Source organism: Stomoxys calcitrans, chromosome 1, assembly GCF_963082655.1.
Source record: "Stomoxys calcitrans chromosome 1, idStoCalc2.1, whole genome shotgun sequence".
Lineage (NCBI taxonomy): Eukaryota > Metazoa > Arthropoda > Insecta > Diptera > Muscidae > Stomoxys > Stomoxys calcitrans.
In genome coordinates this window covers 198,451,832-198,471,713 of record NC_081552.1, presented here as the reverse complement: position 1 = coordinate 198,471,713, position 19,882 = coordinate 198,451,832, and the positions used below count along the sequence as shown (strand labels likewise).

At 40.4% G+C, this 19,882-nt stretch overlaps 2 protein-coding genes across 8 annotated transcripts in view; one reads left to right on the top strand and one right to left on the bottom strand.

Moving 5' to 3' along the window:
* Positions 1 to 19,882, top strand: part of LOC106087000 (LIM and SH3 domain protein Lasp) — a 423,009-nt gene that overhangs the window by 40,782 nt on the left and 362,345 nt on the right. The window lies entirely within an intron of this gene.
* LOC106087003 (protein disabled) overlaps positions 1 to 19,882 on the bottom strand; it is a 54,447-nt gene that overhangs the window by 30,607 nt on the left and 3,958 nt on the right. For 5 of the 7 annotated variants that reach the window (XR_009398578.1, XM_013251868.2, XM_013251872.2 and 2 more), the window contains exon 1: positions 5,589 to 6,254. Coding sequence is in view for 6 of the 7 variants with exons in the window: in XM_013251868.2 (XP_013107322.2) it covers positions 5,589 to 5,745 (157 nt within the window). In the remaining variant the exon portion in view is untranslated. Of the gene's footprint in view, positions 1 to 5,588; positions 6,255 to 17,587; positions 17,765 to 19,882 lie in introns of those variants that run through there. The other 2 variants (XM_013251870.2, XM_013251871.2) reach the window with 1 other exon arrangement.

Genomic DNA, 19,882 nt, shown 5'->3' with positions numbered 1-19,882 from the left:
CTCGGCTATAAAAAGGAGGCCGCTTATCATTGAGCTTAAACTTGAATCGGACTGCACTCATTGATATGTGAGAAGTTTGTCCCTGTTCCTTAGTGGAATATTCATGGGCAAAATTTGTTTTTTGTATTGTATTTTTCGCACCTGTGGTCTCAGAACCGTTGAAAACGCCTCGACAATATAGGTGTACGGAGTTATAAATAGTCATTCGTAGCCCCAAGGCGTGGGACTCCTTAAGAATCTCTACACTGGTGTGGTGAGTGCATGACCAAGATCCTCATCCTACCTCTGAGCATTTCATAGTTCCCTATATCCCTATGAAATGCTCCTACCTCTGAGCATTTCATAGTTCCCTATAGCCTGCAAATGACTCAACCAATAGAGAATCGTACAGACTGACTTCGACTTAGAGAATCGTATAGACCGACTTTCCTTTTCTCACCAGCAGACAAGACACTTCAGGTATTGCTCCTCCCGAACCCTTTATTGGAGCATTTCCATGTGGTGAACATCAACGTGGATTTCGTAATTTGAATAGAACGACGCACAGTGTTGTCAAATCGAAAAATCTTTGAAATAATTCTAGAACTTTTAAACGAATAGAGATATGTACACGAAACTTAATACAGTCAATGTTGAGATCTTGTTCAATAAGAATGCGAAATTTGAGGACCCTAGCATGTTAAGAGTTTTGGAATATCTCTACCGGTTAAAGAGTTATTGGACTTTTTTTTTTTAATACTTTAGAAGGTATAGTCAGTATTTTTGAAATTGTGGGACTATTTGAGAACGTGTTACAAATTTTCTCTCTTAGCACTTTTAGGTAGCCCCATACGTCTACTGTCATGGTTTCTACATCTCTAAATGTGTGAGAAACAGCCAATTTACTAAAAAGGCTCATTTTAGGGAAGTTTGTACCTTATTTTTGCCATTTGGACCGCCAAGCATACATAGAAAAAATCGTTTTCAATTAAAAAAATTGATTCAATCATTTTTAATTGAATAACAACTATTATTACAGTCATGATTGAAATTTTTTGCCATTTGAATCAATTAATTTTTTAATTGAATCTGAAAATTTTTTGTATTACAATCGTGATTGACAATTGTGTAAATTTTAATTAAAAATTTAATTGATTCAATCATTTTTGTTATCGAATATTAAATAAATGTTTCCCCTACAAATTAAAGGGAAGGAGATTTTAAAACCCATACGTCCCACATTTCGACAAATGTGTGGCAATACCACGGCAGCCGGTTCCACGTGCTGCATTAACCCGATGGAGTTCTGCATAGGCAAAGAGGGTTTTTTATACGGTTGGCCACGGACGCACCACGGACGAGCTCATGATCCAGGTACACAGCTATGTATCAAATATAGAAATTAATTGGAATTTTCAAAAAATTTCAATAATTTTTCATTAATTATATCATTTTTTTAATTAATCCAATTAAAAAATTCAATGAAAATTTCAATATTTTTTTTAGTTCAATATGCGATTTTTGTAATTGAAACATTTTTTAAAACGGTGATTGATATTATCATTTTCATGATTGAAGCAGTTTCAATAAAAATAAATTAATTGGATAAACCAATTTCGTATGGTGGTTTATGCATTTCATACAGGTACTTTCGCAATTTCTTCGAGATAAATACCACCCACCAATGTGCGACCTTTGAAACCCTCACACCAAAAGATTACTGCTGATTTCTCTTACAAGATCACTGTCAAGTATTTGGCCTTGTCGGATACCGAAATCGTTCTGTTGAAAAAATGTGGTCCATCTTCGATTTCCTCGTAAACAAGCAGATCCCAGTTTTCTCGGGGTTTACATTCAGACCCCTAGGTCTAGCCTAATCGTATGCCATCTACAAGACCCTTTCAGCATTTCTGCATAACTAATTCGAACTCCTACCCCTTGAAAAGGGATCATCACACAGGCTGGAACTTTGAGCTCTAATCTGTGTGGTGGTCTTCGTTATCACGGGTTGCGGAATGTGGAATGCTCAATACGGGGTAGCTGGAACTGCAGTCGCGGACAATCAGCGGTATCGAGTGGAGAGTCTCAATAAGGTACCGGGTGGCAGCGGCTTTTGCTTAAATGCTGATTGTCTATGATGCTCGATACGACAAGGCGAGTTATTGGCACCTTTAAATAACCATTGGCCATCATGTTCCCTTGGCATTCTGTCATAAAGATCGGAACGAGCATGACCATGATCGCCACCTCCACAAATGTGGCTACAACAACAACAGCCGTGTTTAGTTTTCCGTTTACTTGATTCTGCTGAATATCCACATCCAGGAACTCTACGACTAAGATGGGGTGCGTAGGTATGAGTCAAGTAGGTTTAGCTGGGCAATTTAACAGGTGACGCGTTTTTTCCCAGGTCACAATCAGGGCACACGGGCGGGCATAAACCCTACCTCTGTAGCAGTTGAGACGGCTGCATCTGCCGAAAAGCAATTGAGTGAGAACTACTCTGGTTTGCCAGATGCAATGGGCGGCGGCCATTCTAAAATGACTACATTCACCCGGTATTTGTTGTCTCGATCCTCTTTATATGCCGGATGAGGCGGCAGCCCTTGCCGATTAAGGAATCTATTGGTTCAATTCGGTACGTACACCCTGCTGCCATGGAATTGCCTCTATGGTAGTCACCCCATAGGAGTGGCGATAAAATGCACACTGTGCCACTTTGTCCCTTATGCTTATGGGACCGTAAATCATAGGACCGTAAATTTATCCAACTATTACTCAGCATGTCGCCTACACAGTCTTTAAGAAACCGGTCAACATAGCACTTGCTTAATTATAAAAACGCCACTTTAACGCATACAGGCAGAGTGTACGTCTTGGCATCGAAAGATTCTGCAATTTAATGCTAAATCTCGTGCTGGGCGGTCTCCACCGATCACCCCTTGTTGTTGTAACCACAATTTCATGTTGAGGTGGCAATCCTCGTCAAGCTCCTGTAGGTGAGCAAGCTCGTTATGGTTCAAAGAACCGATCGCCGCGGGAACAAGGTGGCCATTGATTATTAAAAGGCGCCAATTACTCGCCTTGTCATATCGAGCATCGTAGGCAATCCGTATTCGTGCAAGAGCCGGTGCCACCCGACCTTTCACTGAGACTCTTCGCTCGATACCGCTGATTGCCCGCGACTGCAGTTTCAGCTACACCGGATGGAGCATTCCACTAACCGCGACCTGCGGACGCACCCGGTAGCTCACAGCTAAGCATTTCGTAACAGCAATGAACACCACACAGATCGGACCTCAATGTTTCAGCTCGTGCGGTGCCCACAGCTATCCAGTGCTAGGCTTTACATAGGCACGCTGCTTGTATGTTCCCTTAACGCTTCATGGTTAATTGTTACTCTACGCTGGTATACCTTCCAATTGATTCCAATATTTCTCCAATCATACTACTTTTTCTTTTGAGAGGCTTTTAATTGGGGGTATTATTAAGGGTGGTAGAATTTTTGGGCAGTAATGGCCCCTGTTATTTGGTGCCAAATTTTTATATCAAATTCATATTCATTTGAGTTTAAATACCTTTTATTTGAGTTGCATTCCGTTCCTATCTGTCTTCTTTTCCGTTTGGGGCAGGAGTGGCACTTCTGAGACGTGTTCTACACTCAAATATATTTAATTTCAATCCCATATTGTACCAATCGGTCTCCATGTCTGTTTAAGCGGGTTTTTAAATGGTTTATGGGATGGGGCGGCCACGGCGAGATGTGGCGGAAAATTTTAATTTCGAATTCGTATTCTACTCCCAGCTACCTTTTATTCGAATCTCATATTGCCTCAATCAGTTGAAATTGTAGGGGGTGTTTTTTGTCCTGTCCTCATATTTTGATACATATTTCGACTTGTCTTCCAAAATAACGTTGTTTTTTACCCTCCACCATAGGATGGGTGTATACTAATTTCGTCATTCTGTTTGTAACACCTCGAAATATGCGCCTAAGACCTCATAAAGTATATATTTCCTGACATTTTAAGTCGAACTAGCCATGTCCATCCGTTCGTCCGTCCGTTTGTCGAAAGCGCGCTTGAAATTTTGCACAAATACTTCTTATAGGTGTAAGTCGGTTGGGATTTTAAATGGGCCATATCGCTCCATGTTTTGATGACGTGTTTCGATATGACTTCCAATAGCTATGCTTGGCTGGTCTAAATCCGTCCATAACCATATAAACCATAGCTGCCATATAAACCGATCTTGAATCTTGACTTTTGGAGCCACTATAGGGCGCAATTATTATCTGATTTGGGTGATATTTTGCATGAGGTGCTTTGTTATGATTTCCAACAACTGTGCCATGTATGGGCGACATCGGTTAATAACCTGATATAGCTGTCATAGAAACCGATCTGGGGTCTTGAGCCCTTAGAAGGCGCAAATCCTATCCGATATGCATGAAGTGTTTCATTATGACTTTCAACAACAGTGGTTCAAATGGTTCAAATCGATTCATAACCTGATATAGCTGCCATATAAACCAATCTGGGATATTGACTTCTTGAGCCTCTATAGGGCGCAATTATTATCTGATTTGGGTGAAATTTTGTATAAATTTTGACCTTCAACATACGTGTCAAATATGGTCTGAATCGGTCTATAGCCTAAAACAGCTACCCTATAAAACGATCTCCCTATTTCACTTTTTGAGCCCCTAAAGGGCGCAATTCTTATTCGATTTGGCTGAAATTTTACACAATGACTTCTGCTATGGTCTCCAAAATTCATATGGTCTCCAATATTCATATGGTCTCCAACATTCATTGATATAGCTCCAAAAGCATATCAATTCTTTTCTTTTATCATTTCATTTCCTTTGTTTGCCTAAAAAATAGACCAGGGAGAAGAACTCGACAAAAGGGATCAATGGTGAAGGGTATATAGGATTCGGCCCGGCCGAACTTAGCACGCTTTTACTTGTTTTAGTCCCATATGACCCCTTAGCTATGGTACGCTGTGAATATAGTGGCCAGAAAGAGCGCCGTGTAGTCCAACTCTTTGTGTTGTAATATTCGGAAATATTCCATTACGTCCGGGTGACTTATATTGAAAGCACCTCAAGGCTTCCTTTGCCATAAATTTCGTAATGATTAGTCTTTGATCAACCTAATTGCTCCTAGATCCCGCTCTTATTATCCTATTGTGTGTAATACACTTCTCAATAAAATGCAGCTCTTTTCGACGCGTTCTGTTATAAAGTTTGTGATCTCTTTCCAAACGTTGCGAATCTCCTTGGTCACCCAGTGGTTATGTTGGTCAGCGGCAGCCCACTTTTTGCAGTCCTAATCCTATTGATATTGCCGTCAGAAGTGCGTGCGGAGTCAAAAGCATCTTCCCTGAGTCTTTCTATGAGTAGTCTTCTGAATTTTTTTTTATAATTTAAGTAGCCATAATTAGGATGCGATCATAACAAATTGCTTAAAAGCAGTTTCTGTTGGAAAGTTCATTCATTGTTAGGGATAGTTAGTAATTAGTAATTACCATAGTTTAGTGTTTATGCCAAAACATTCGTGATGACAGAAATTATAATGTGAGAATAATAAAAAGTTGTAACATACACTTCAAATAGTTGTCTCCAGAGATGGCTGCGGAAGATGAAACAGATGTCCCCTTTTGGTTACTGCTATCATGCTTTGAGTGGCTGCTACTGAAGCTACTGGCTATGGACAGCGTTGACGAGGCAGCTGATAATTTTGAAACCAATGACTTTACCATAATTAGTAAAAATTCGATAACAACAGCAAAAACAGCACCAAAAACCACAGCTGAGATATGTCTAGTCTAGGCCAAAATAAAATATATGAATGACCGTATTATTGTTTGTGTGCCGTGTACGTTGAATTTTTTTCGGGTGTGTTGATACTGCCTCCTCTTTAGTTTGTTTTTCCAATGATGCTTTTGTCTGGGCAAGTGTTCGTTCGTGTATTGTGCTATTGCGGCAATTGAATTAAATAAACATAGCGCGAGCAATGAATTGCCTTACGGAATAAATAGACATGGAAGCCATGAGAACACTACAACGAACAAAGCATTTCGCTTTGACATACGAGCATTCACATATTCCTAAACCGCTCACGTTGCTCCAGTTCCAAAATGTCACAGTCTAATGCCAGATAGATATAGCAAAGGTGACATGTAGGCGCATACCTTCCCCTTATCTCGTTGGATTACAAAATACCAAGAGACACACCTGATTTAAGGTGCCCGATGGAAAATTGGTTGATAGTGGTGATAGTTGTAGTGAGCACGGTTTGAGGGTGAAAATTCTAAATACTGCGGTGTTGTTTCTACAGATGCTTTAGAATGTCGTATCTTGTGAAAAACTACACGTTTCCCGCCTATGCAACACTACAGCGACATGCCATGTTCGAGATGGCAATAAAAACAAAAACAATTGTCTATGATTTCTGTGTTCACTATTTGGTCACACATTTCTTTGGCGATTTTCATTTCACGTCACATCAACTTTTTTTCGGTAGCTGTCTAATTTTCACATTCTTGTATCACTTTTATCTCAGAAACTAGTGACGACTGTTTGAATTGTTGTTGTTCATCCGTATGATGGTCTGTTTGCTATTTTTTTAATGTTGTTTTTGCTTTTGCCACTGCTGCTGCAGCGGTCGTCAGTAGCTCTTGCTCCCCACAGCGGTTGGTCGTTTAAAAGCGTATTGACGTATCCATGCGCACCACCACCGCAATACAAACGGCGAGCCTTGGCTAACAACAAAGTATTTCAAATAAAAGCATCCATTGGAATGTTCCAAGTTGTTGTTTATTCTATGGATCATATCCAGAGCTCTCTTTCTTTTTGGTTAGGTATTAAGGATGATCTCAACATTTATTTCTATAATTATTTGCACTATTCGCCCAAGTAATTGATTTTTATTGTTTGCGGTTGCTCTAAATTTATTGCTATTTCTTTTTTCTCATGTTCACATGGACTGCGGTCACTACTCTCAGCTCAACACTCGGACAATGTATAGAAAGAACACTGCCTTATTTATATTTTTATTTGTTCTCGTGTTAGTCAGACAGACTTTTGTTAAAACCTCAAAACAAGATTGTGTGTCCAGTAGTTATTTTTTTTTCCTTATTCTGCACAGCTGCCACAAATTTGTTGATTTTTTGTTTGCGTCGTGATGTTTGTTTGTTTATGAAGAGCGAGATGCATCTTTGAGATTGTTTTTTCTAGGGATTTAAAAGTCGATTTTCGACTAATCGATTATTTGGCTAATCGAAGTCGACTTTTGGTGGAGAAAAAAATCCAAATTTATCCGTGTTGCCAAACACTAATATTGTGCAAATTGTTGCCAAGCTTGGGCAAAACTGTTTTTAACGGGGTAGTTTGTAAAAAATCTAAATTTTGGCATACCCCCTAATTTTGAAGCCAGGAACCCGAATATAAAGTCCGTTTTTGCGGCTCGGGCCAGCAGACCCCCCTAGGGTCCAAAAACCCCCCTTGGGGGTAGGTAGTCCAACCTAGGCAATATGGGCATCAATTGAAAGATATTGATTAGTAGATTACGAATATGCAAACAAATAATCAAAATTTTGACCCGGGAAGGACCTATGGGGTCTTAAGAATTTTGATCTCGATTTGGAAAATTTACGAAATTGTTATAGTTATTTTAAATAAAACTCTATTTGCCTTCCAAGGTTGGACAAATTTGCCGGCCTTCGGTCGGGTTTGAGATTTTCTCCTCCTCCATATGTCCAACAGTGGGAAATAGCAAAAGTATTTTAAATAAAACTATTTGCCTTCCAAAGATTTTTGTAAAAAGCGCGATTTTTTGGAAACATTTTTAATTTATTAGTAAATATGTATTTTTTTGCTTTAGAGTCCTTCTAGAGCATAATTTCTTCCATATTCGTAATCTACTCTTTCACACCTTTATTTTTGATACCCATATTGCCTAGGTTTAAGAGGGTTCCAAATTCTCAAGACCCCATAGGGTATTCCGGGGTCAAAATTTGGACCTTTGTTTGCATATTCGTAAGCTACAAATCAATACATTTCATTTGGTACACATATTACTTAGATTGGACTACTTCCCCGCAAGGGGGGTCCGAGTCCCAAAAACGGACTTCATATTCGGGTTCCTGGGGTCTAAATTAGTGGCTATGCAAAAAAATAGATTTTTTCGCAAACTACCCCGTAAAATACAGTTCTACCCAAACTTAGTTGTTACCATACTTTCATGTGGAGGCGGCGATACTCGCCAAGCTCCTCTAGGTGAGCAAGTTCGTTCCGGTCCAAAGGACCGATCGCCGTGGGAACAGGATGGCAATTGGTTATTTAAAGGCGCATATATTCCGCCTCGTCATATCGAGCATCATTAACACTAAGTATTTGTGCAAGAGCCGGTGCCCCGCGGCCTCTCACTGAAACTCTCCGCGACTGCCGTTGTAGCTACTACGTATGGAGCATTCCACTATCCGCAACCTGGGAACGCACCCTGCAGCTCGCAGCTAAGCTTCTCATGTTGTCGTTGTTGTTGTAGCAGTTTTTTGTATTCTATCTTTCGTCTGCTTGATTCTGTTGAGTGTCCGGTAGATATGTCGCTTGATCTAGAGGTTCTCTCTTGTAGCGCTGAACCTCACGCTCTAGATCATGTAGATCTACCTTAAGGCTTCTGGGTGGTGTATTGCTTAGACAGCATATAGTAATGTCTTCGCACTGGTAGGATCATTGTCTCCTGATGGAGGTGGTCCACATAAGAGCTGAGGAGACAGCCCGTCGCAGTTCGGAGTGCGGCATTCTGATCGATCTGAATATTATTCCACTGGGTGTCACAGAGCTGACACAAATAGTCGAGTAGCCTGTGTGCTCTTGTAAGTAATGTGCCACATCAAGTCACATCTGCATCTCGTATAATCTTCTCCAGCAGGACATAAAAGAGATCACACGATAAGCTGTCTACTTGTCCTAAACCTCGTTTCGGAGAGATTCTTAGAATGGTTCGGAGAGATTCTTTCCTATTGTAATGGAGGAACTTGTATCAGCAAGTGTCATCCTGCAGAGTCTTATTAATTTTGCAGGGATACTAAACTCAGACATGACTTAAAGTACCTTTGAACGTATAGAACTATCGAATGCAGCTTTGTAATCAAAAAAGAGATAGTTGTTGTTGATCTGTCCTTCTCAGGGTGGATTTACAAGGTCTAAGTCCGCATTGGTAGGGCCCAATTATCTCATTGACTTTAGGTTTTAATATTTCACACAGTACGAGAGTATCTTGTATGCGATGGAGTGGAGACTTATTCCTCCGTATCTGGCACATTCCGTCTTGTCTCCTTTTTTGTGTAGGGACATAGTATGCTGAGGTTCCAATCATCGGGTATGCGCCCTTCTAGCCGGATTGCACAGACAAGCTGATGCATACGCCTTATTAGGGTATCTCCTCCGTTCGTAAATAGTTCAGCGGGTAACCCGTCGGCTCCTGCTGTCTTGTTGTTCTTCAGTCGGGTCACTTTTACTTGTGCCTCTATACCATCATCAGGGATTGTTGCTGCGGTATCTTCTTCGCCGCCAACGTCGGACACTAGCAGCTGAGTAAAATGTTCTTTCCATATCCTGAGCACACTATCTGTATCAGTTTCCAGATTTTCTTCTTTGTCTTTGCAGGAGGATGTGCCTATACCAAAGCCATCAGATTTATGTTTAATTCTTTGGTAGAATTTCCGGATTTCATTCTGACTCCTGTACATCTCAATTAGCTCACTCTCACGTTTTTCCTTTTTCTTTCTGTGGAATAGACGTTTCTCCCGTCTCCTTTTCTCCCGATACCTCTACTTCATCTGGCGCATTGTTACTTATTGCAGGGTTGCTCTGTATGCCGCACTCTTGGCATTAGTAGTATCTCGACACTCTTGGTCGTATCATGGGTTTCTTGGGAGAGGCTTCCAGTACCCAAGTACGGATTTCGCGGCATTTTTTATGGAGTGGTCAATGGAATGACACTACGCTGTTATATCATCGGGACAAGAGTGGTTTCATCAAGCAGTTGCGTCAGTCGAGATGGGTATGCCGTTGCCATCTATTGTGTTTGCAGATTTTCAATGTCCAGCTTCCGTGCAGTGTCAGATCGTACTTTTCTCGCCATACTCAAACCTGTGCGAACGTTTGCTGCAACAAGGTAACGATCCGAATCTATATTCGCTTCACGGATCGATCGTACATTTAACACGCTGGATGAATGCCTTCCATTTCTCATAATGTGATCAATTTGGTTTCTCGTGTTTTGATCGGGTGACGGTTTTGTGAATTTTTTATGTTGAAACCTGGTGCTGCTTACTACCATATTTTTTGCCGCGGCGAAATCTATTAGCCTCTACTCATTTCTCTTGGAGGCAAAATTTTTCGACTGTTGGACTAAAGATGCCTTCTTTCCCTATCTTCGCATTTAAATCTCCTAGAACTATTTTAATGTCATGGACGGGACAGCGGTCGTATTCTCTCTCTAGAAAATATTCTTGGTCTGCTCATTCTTGTCTTCCGTCGGAACATGGGCACAAAATAGGCTTATGTTGAAAAATTTGGCTTTTATGAGGATTGTGGCTAGTCTCTCATCCACCGGAGTAAAGCTGGACACAAGGTGTTTCAGTCTCCGACTTACCACATATCCACAACCAAATTCATGCCGCGTGTCATGGCAGCTATAGTATAGTTCGTCACCAATTGATGTTGTTGTGACGCCATTCCATTCCCAATACATCCGCCAATGCGTATACTGCACCTTCTCTATAATGAGTCCGGACATTCCAGGTGAAGATCCGCAAATCATGGTCCTTCTTTTGTTTACATTGGACATCAACGTTAGGAGAATACTTCTTACTATTCTTCTTACACCCATCACCAGAGGATGGGGGTATATTAATTCCGTCTGTAACACCTCGAAATATTCGTCTAAGACCCCATAAACTATATATATTCTTGATCGTCTCGACATACTGAGTTGATCTAGCCATGTCCGTCCGTCCTTCCGTCTGTCGAAATCACGCATTAAGCTAGCTGCTTGAAATTTTTTACAGATACTTTATATTGATGTAGTTCGTTGGGGATTGCAAATGGGCCATATCTGTTCAGTTTTGGATAAAGCTGCCATATAAACCGATCTCCAGATTTGACTTCTTGAAGCCCTGGAAGCCGCAATATTTGTCCGATTCGGCTGCACGTAGTGTTCTGTAATAAATTATCCGAACTAGCCTTTTAAGGCTGTAGTAGTCACAATTTTGCTCCGATATTTACAAAATTTAGCATGAAGTGACGTCCCAGCATGTGTACAATCGGTTTAAATGAAGATATAGCTCCTTGTTGAGTCTTTGATTAAAACCAGAAATCTTTACAATAAAGTTACAACTATTTAATTGTGAAACTGAATTTCACAACTAATTAACGACTGACAACAAGCTGCCAGATTACTAAGATAGAATCATATCAAATGTAGTTGCCACATTATCGTATGAAAATACCGAATACATAACATTTCTCCCCTCGGCTTTCTAGTAAAAGCTCAAATGGTTGGGGCGACGTTTAATCCTGGTAATTCTTCGTGGATTTCCAGGCGCTTATTATTAGCATCATTCACGTCTTAATTTCTTGGAGACCATCGTAGCGCAGAGGTTAGCATGTCTGCCTATGACGTCGAATCCTAGCGAGAATATCAGAAAAATGTTCGGCGGTGGTTATCCTCTCCTAATGCTGGCGACATTTGTAAGGTACCGTGTCATGTAAAACTTCTCTCCAAAGAGGTGTCGCACTGCGGCATGTCGTTCGGACCCGGCTATAAGAAGGAGGTCCCTTGAGTTTAAACTTGAATCGGACAGCACTCATTTACATGTTAAAAGTTTGCCCCTGTTCCTTAATGAAATGTTCATGGGCAAATTGGCATTGCACATCTTCTTCGTTTCCATCGTTGCCGTCTCTTGGTGTGTCGAATTCCATAAAATCAGATTGAGGAGTGAAGAAGTCACTAAAAAAAATGCTGGAGTTCATTCTATCGGGTGGCGCAGACTCTACTCCATACATTAGGTCCCTGTATGGAGTAAAGTCTGGTTCCACTGCTCATATCTTCTTGCACTGCCCCTCATGCTTCGATGCAAATTCTAATTTGGTCCATGTGTCGCCTGACAAATCAACCTTTGTTAAGGATCTCGTCTCTCACCCTTTTCAGGAATGTAACCTTCAGCCATTTGTCCATTCGCACATTATTGGATAAGAAAAAAAGCGTTCGGAGAAGGCTCTAATGAACGAAAAGTGGGTTGAAACTGCACATATTGCTTTTATTCAAATCCTCCGTAACGTTGCGAGTGACTAACAGGCCGATTCCATACTGCTGAAGGAAATGGTTCAAGAGCCTCTGCATATCCGTCTTGCCCGAATTAAGTGACTTAAGTGCATTCTTCACTGTCTGACCTCTCAGCTTGGCCGCCCGTGACTGGATGATATGGCGAAGTGAATCTGTGACATCTCACCATGGCTTTCGTAAAAAATTCCCTTTGACAAACACGATAGTAGTAGGTACCCCGTGTGCCCGATGTGCTTGATGAGGTCACTTTAACCTCTATCCACTTGCTGTATGAATCTGTGACATTCAGCATCATCTTAACTAAAAAACGTCCAGCATAGTCCAAATGTTCACGATCTAATGGCCCACCAGGATATTGCCAATGGCGATGTCGAAACTTCGTATTTTCATTCGCGTATCTGAAGGAGAAATCGCAATGCTTTGCTGTCTCCTCAAATTTACAATTTATCCCTGGTCAGTATACGAAGGATCGGGTGATCCCCTATATCTTTGGAGATCCTACCCTATTTTCGAAAGTTACCAGCTATTGTGTAATTGACTTTGGCTGTTTTTATATGCATACGACTTCAGCGACCTGCATCTCTACAAAATTCTTTTAATGAGAAACTAATTTCTCGTCTCTACGGCTTTCCGATCCAACCTTCTCTGCGTTGAGCGGTTATTGAATTATTTGTCGGATACTAAATCTGTCGAATTCATCGTAGTGATCTATGGGGAGTACACTTACTTGAATTATTTCACCCCTCTTCGAACTCTAGGCAAAAAAAAAATTCACACTAACATTCGACTTGGAGTCTTTGAATACGACATTAAAATCGAAATTCGCCAAAAAAATCCGCATAGTTTCCCATGCGACTAAGGCAAATAACTGATAGAGACTTGCCTGGATTTAAGATTTCCACCAGGGTTTATGTCCGTGATTAAGGTAAAGTGACGGGCACAGGTTTAGAAAGAATCGACGCACCGCCCACTCTGTAGTATTCGATGAGCGGCTTGGATAGGCAATGGGACTTTCTTTCCCATCAGGCATTTTACGCGAGAGGTGTGTCCCAAGCCTACCTGGCTTGTATCCGTCGCTTTTAGAAGAGGTAGATCTGGGTTGTAGGGTATCAAAACCCGCGGTGATACCAGCGCACTCTTTATGTCCTCATACACCGTCTCGGCATCAGGCTTCCATCGAAACACTTCGTCCTTGAGCATGTCACGAAGTGGTCTGTTGCGTGTCGATGGATTCGGAATTAAAGACCCATAATATGTTGCCTGTAGTTTGTAATATGTTGTTGTAGTTTGCCCCTGTTCCTTAATGGAATGTTCATGGGTAAAATTTGCAATTGCAATATGTTGCCTTCCCCAAAAACAACTCCACACGAGATTTCGGCTTGGGTGCATCCCTCACGGCTCGAATATGCTTCTCCGATTTATGAATTCCTTTACTATCGATTCTGTGTCCAAAAATTTCCACACATGATGATGCAAACTCGCCTTTTGGCCGATTTAGCCGCAACTATTTCTCGTGCAATCGCGTCAACATGTTATCGAAATTATCGGCGTAAATTAAAATGTCATTAAAAATTTGCATGCATTTGGTATGCCTTGTAACATTGAATCCATTGTCCTCTGCCTAATTGCCGGTATGTTTGCTGCACCATGACCTGCTCGTGTCGGCCGTATTAACCCGTGGGTCAGGTTGTGCAAAGTGAGAACATGAGCCAGCTTAGCATCTACATCCAAATGTGAATACGCATCTGTCACGTCCAAGTGACAAAATACTCTCCATCCTTTCATCTTGTTATAAATATCCTCAGGCCTAGGTGTTGGGTGTTCGTCTACCACGATACGCTGGTTTACCGTCTGTTTGTTATTACCTGTTATGCGAATTTTAACATTTTTCTTCGATACCACATGAGCCGTCGAGTTTTTCATATTGCCCCGCTGTTATCTTATTTTCAATCTCCGCTGCGCATTAACCCCTCAATGCAAGGGGCATTTCCCTTGCTCGTGCAAAAACCGAATTAATAGCAGGCTTGAGGTGTAACTTAATAGGAGGCCCCTTCAGTTTGCCTACCACTTCATTGAAAACATTTTCAACACCTCTTGGAGTTTTTCCTCTTCCTAAGTAGACAATAAGGAAGATGCAGTTTGTATCGGGTTCACAGTGTTCGATGAAAATAACTTGACGAAGTCGATTCATTCACGAACTGCTCTATCCATTCTCTGCCACACAAGGAGTCAATGTCGTCTTTCACCCTGTATAGATGTAATCCTCGGGTAGTTGACACCATTTTGGCGTTTACAACCACACGTCCCAAGCACTCGATGTCATGTCCCTTACTTGGAATTAAGGGTTTGTGCACAATCCTTTTAAGTATCTAGATTCACTTATAACCTACACTGATAGGAAAAATATGTTGCAAAATCATGCGCTAACGTTGTCATTATCATACACGGGCGTTGTTGGAAATATTATGAACAAGCGTGGATGATTTTGTTAACACGCGATGTTGATTCATGAACCTACCGTTGTGAACTTAAAACCTTGTATGTGTATAGCCGGCCGTGGTGCAATGTGGTAAGGCGTTTGTAACCACACAATGGGATTAATGGAACTCATGTTCGATACTCATCGGCACACAAAATCTTTTTGTATTCTTTAAATAAACTGTGCACTAGAGGTTGTCAGAATGTGAACGGCAGTGAACGTTTTGTTCCAAATAACTGTTGTTGGTTTATAAACATTTGTTGTTGATCTAATAACATTTGTGTGTTGATTCACTTTTATGAACGAATGGGACTTTGTCAACGCCGTGCTTGGTTTTTTCTATGGGTGTACGTCTGCCAATCGAAACTTCAATCATGCGCCGTTTTGTATTCACCCCACCCAGTTGGTTCAGACGTTGAATCAACTCGCTGCCGTCTTTCACATCGTCGTCGGACACTAATGCCGTTCTGGATATGCAAATTCCAGCTATGTGGCCAGTTTTTCTACATGCATGCAAGTGGTGTTGCGAAATTTGCTCTGGTCCCTTTTATGTTGCTACCCACAACCATGGCTACAAGATAGCTCGTCCTTTTCCTTGCATCGTTGACATCTCTGCCGTTGAGTCTTCTACTTCATGCGCTTATATCTGGCAGCCTCATTGCCGATGCTGTTGGTGTTACCTTCCAATTCCGTTGATGAACTCATTACCTCTCTTCTTTTCATCACCGAACGGTGAGAAACTTCTGGGCATTGTTCACTCCCGTAAGCCTCAGCGAAATTAGTAGGCTCCTTCGCAATCATCTCGTTGCACACGTCACGAGAATGTAATCCAAAAAAACAACTTTTCCATAAGCATTCTGTCTAAAAACGTACCATAATTGCAAAATACAGCAGCCTGTCTTAGACGCAATGCACAACTAGACATTTTGTCGCTTTTCTCCTGAATTAGCCGTGGAAATTTAATGCTCTCCGCATATTGATTTTTCTTACCATCGAAGCGGTCTGTAAGAATCCTTCTTTCTTTTTCGTATGTGAGACTCTCAATAATTTTGGGACTGATCAGAATCTTTATTCATTCATCATTCAGCTTCGTGCCCATATAAACCAAAATGTAATCCTTGTAGTCGGTCTCGGAAAATTTGCTCAACTTAAATGTCCACGCTCATCCCTGAAGTAATCCCGTACTGACGACGTCTCCGAGGGTTTAAAAGGAGCAATTGAAACAGAAGCTGTATTTACGAATTGTTGCAGCCGCTGGTCCTATTCGATATTTCAATAGATTCGATGTTTCGATATTTCAATGTTGACTAGTTTTCAACATAGGTTCTATGTATTAAAGTAGTATGTACACTCGGTTGTGTGGGGTATTATATAGCCGGCTCCACGCAACTTTTGCCTTTCTTTACTGACATCTAGTGGATCCGAAAAACATTACGCGTGCAGATTCGTAAATCATGATCATTAATTCATTAGCGGTGGTTTTCAACAATATGGAGATGACATATTATACCCACCACTGAAGGACGGCGGTATTTTCATTTCGTTATTCCGTTTGTAAAACATCGAAATAATGGATATTTCGGCTTCAAATGCAAATATGAGCATTAGCATTCCAGACTTCCCACACATCAATAAGTGCTGCCCGATTCAAGTTTTAGCTCAATGATAAGGGACCTCCTTTTTATAGCCGAGTCCGGACGACGTGCCGCAGTGCGACACCTGTAAGGGGAAAAGTTCTTACATGGCATAGTACCTCACAGATGTCGCCAGCATTAGGAGTAGTTAACCATCGCTGACAATTTTTTCCGATGCTCTCGCCAAGATTCAAACCCATGCATTCAGCCTCATAGGCGGACCTGCTCACCTCTGTCCCACGATTCCCACCATCCATTCCGTATAAAATATATGTTCTTGATCCTCGTTTAATTCTAAGATTATCAAGTTATGTCCGTCCATCTGTGGAAATCAGTCTTTAAAAATTAAGGTGTTGAGCTGTAACTTTGAACATATAATTTTTTTACCATAGGCAGGTTATATTCGAAGATATGCTATATCGGGCTTTAAATTGATATAGACCCCATATAGACTGATGCACCGAATTAAGTCCTTAAGCCAACGCAAACCAGACTTGTAGCCAAAAGGTGTCATTAGGTCTGTTTGCGTACTTTTCCAGTAAAAATTTACAGGAGAGTAAGATCAGCCTCTACTCTCTTTTGCTATTTATTTGAATTTAACTGCTGTTCGTTGCTGCATATTTCTGGTGGAAAAAACCTCCAGTAGAAATTTGCAAGCTATCAATCACCAAACTCTGAGAATTTTGCTCCCTCTCACGCACTCTCCCGCTCTCTTTTGCTGGAAAATAAAGTACACGAACGACTTCCAGTAACAATTTGTGCAAATTTTTAAAAATTTTTGAGTTCGCAAACACTCTTATTGTGTAACTTGAGTATACGATTTTTTCCCTGATTTATAGAAAATCAGCTGTTTCTCCACTGTAAAATCAGCTGATTTTGATTTGTCAAGCGAACGAAAGCTGTTTATTCGAGTGACACAATTCAAAGAGGTTGGTTGCAAACTTTGTGAAAGCTCTACGCATTTTTCATTATAATTATATAAGCTCATTAAATTCAAAAATTTTTGTCAAAAATATTGTTTTTAGAATTTTTGTTAGACTTGATTATAATACAAAATTCCATTCGACAATTAAACGAAAAGTTTATATATATTGTTTAAAAAAATTTAATTGTTTTTTTATAAAAAATTTACTTACATTTACAGGGGCTCGTTTTCTTTCTTAGGGTTTGCATATTTTTGAAGAATTGCTTGACATCCGTGCGCTGCAACGTTTAAAACGAACGATCCAAAAAAATCCGATTTAAATTTTATTTCCTTTTTTGTATCACACACTGGCACAAATAACAGATCGTGATTTTTATCTCGAATATTTCTGGTAAAAAGAGTAAAAAAAAACGAAATCAAACGTCAAGTGGCTATAGCTAATTAGAAAGCAGGCATTATAAAATATAATAAGAGCTTCGATATTGCAGATGTATGATTGGAAAGTAACCAGTAAGCCAATGTTCATAATATTAGGTCTGTTCGTGTACTTTTCCAGCAAAAATTTGCTGTAATGTAACAATAGTCTTTACACTCTTTTGTTATTTATTTGCATTAAACTGCGGGTTTTCATAGAACATCTGTTCTATGCTGCAAATCACTGGTAGGAAAAAACCTCCAGTAAATATTTGCAAGTTCTCAATTACCAAACTCTCAAAATTTTGCTTGCTCTTACGCACTCTCACGGCCTCTTCTGCTGGCAAATAAAGTACACGAACGACTTTCAGTAACAATTTGAGCAAATTTACACACATTTTTAAGTACTCGAACGCACGTGTTGTGTGCATACTGTTGGCACTACCATGAGGCGTAATTGTTAATTGCGCAAAATTCAGCGCTATTTAGTAGGAATTGTGTTAAGGAAGAATGTACCAAGATCAACGTGAGGATTATTCCTCCTGTACAGAAGCATGGTTTTTCGCCCATGTTCTTACTTTTGATAATTTTCAATTGCACATCGTTTTTGAAATCTGCACATTTTTTTACATATGTTCTGTTATTTGAGGGGATGTCCATTTTCGATACAAAATTAAAAAACAGCTGATTTTGATGTGTTTAGTGGAATTTGTAAATAAAACAAGAAAAATATGTTTATTTGTTTTATGCCGCCATATAAATTTTTTAGTTTTTATACCCACCACCATAGGATATGGGTATACTATACATTTCGTTTGCAACACCTTGAAATAATGATCTAGGACCCAATAAAGTCTTGTCTTGACATTCTGAATCGAAATAGCCATGCGGGCGGACATGTCAAAATAACGATAGCGGTCGAACGCGGAAAGCTAGCCGCTTGAAATTTTGCACAGATACTAAATATTGATGTAGGTCGTTGGGGATTGCAAATGTGCCATATCGGTTCAGATTTGGATATAGCTTCCATATAATTTGATCTCCCGATTTTACTTCTTGAGCTCCTGGAAGTCGCAACTTTTGTCTGATTTGGCTTAAATTTTTCACGCAGTGTTCTGTTTTGATTTTTTAACATCTGTGTCAAGTACGGTCTAAATCGGTCAAGAAACTGATATAGCTCCCATATAAACCGATCTCCCGATTAGACTTTTTAACACCCTGGAAGCCTCAATTTTTATCCGATTTTGTTGAAATTTTGCACGCAGTGGTCTGTTATGACTTCCATCAACTATGTCAAGTACGGTCTAAATTGGTCAAGAACCTGATATAGCTCCCATATAAACCGATCTCCCGAATTGACCTCTTGAACCCCTGGAAGCCTCAATTTTTATCCGATTTGGCTGAAATTTTGCACGTATTGTTCTGCTATGACTTCCAACAACTGTGTTAAGTACGGCCCGAATCAGTCTACAACCTGATATAACTCCCATATAACCCGATCTCCCGATTAGACTTCTTGAGCTCCTGGAAGCCTCAATTTTCATCCGTTTTGGCTGAAATTTTGCATATGGTGTTCTTTTGTGACTTCCAACGGCCCAAATCGGTTTATAACCTGACATAGCTCCCATAGAAGCCGATCTCCCGATTAGACTTCTTTAGCCCCTGGAAGCCTAAATTTTCATCATCATCTTCCTTCGGTTCCTAGAAGCTTAAATTTTTGCTGGTTTGACAGAAGTAGAATAAAATTATGCCCTTCAACTACATTTATTTCGTATACATTTTTAGCAGAATCCATGATGGTGGGTTTCCAAGATTCGACCCGGTCGAACTTAGCAGGCTTTTACTTGTTCGTATATATGTTTTTCAAAAATATGCCTGCTGACATATTTTTGGCTTTGTTAGCTTCTCGAAAAGAAGCATTTTATTTGGAACGGGTAAATCGTCGTATGGTAAGGTATACTTCTAATCCTACCGATATCCGGGATAGTTGGTGCGTTTTTGTCCACTTTAACACGTATCATATAAATAACTAGCATCCCAGTGGTCCGCTTCGCTACCCCCGTTTTTAAACCCCTTTTTAGTGTAAGACTTC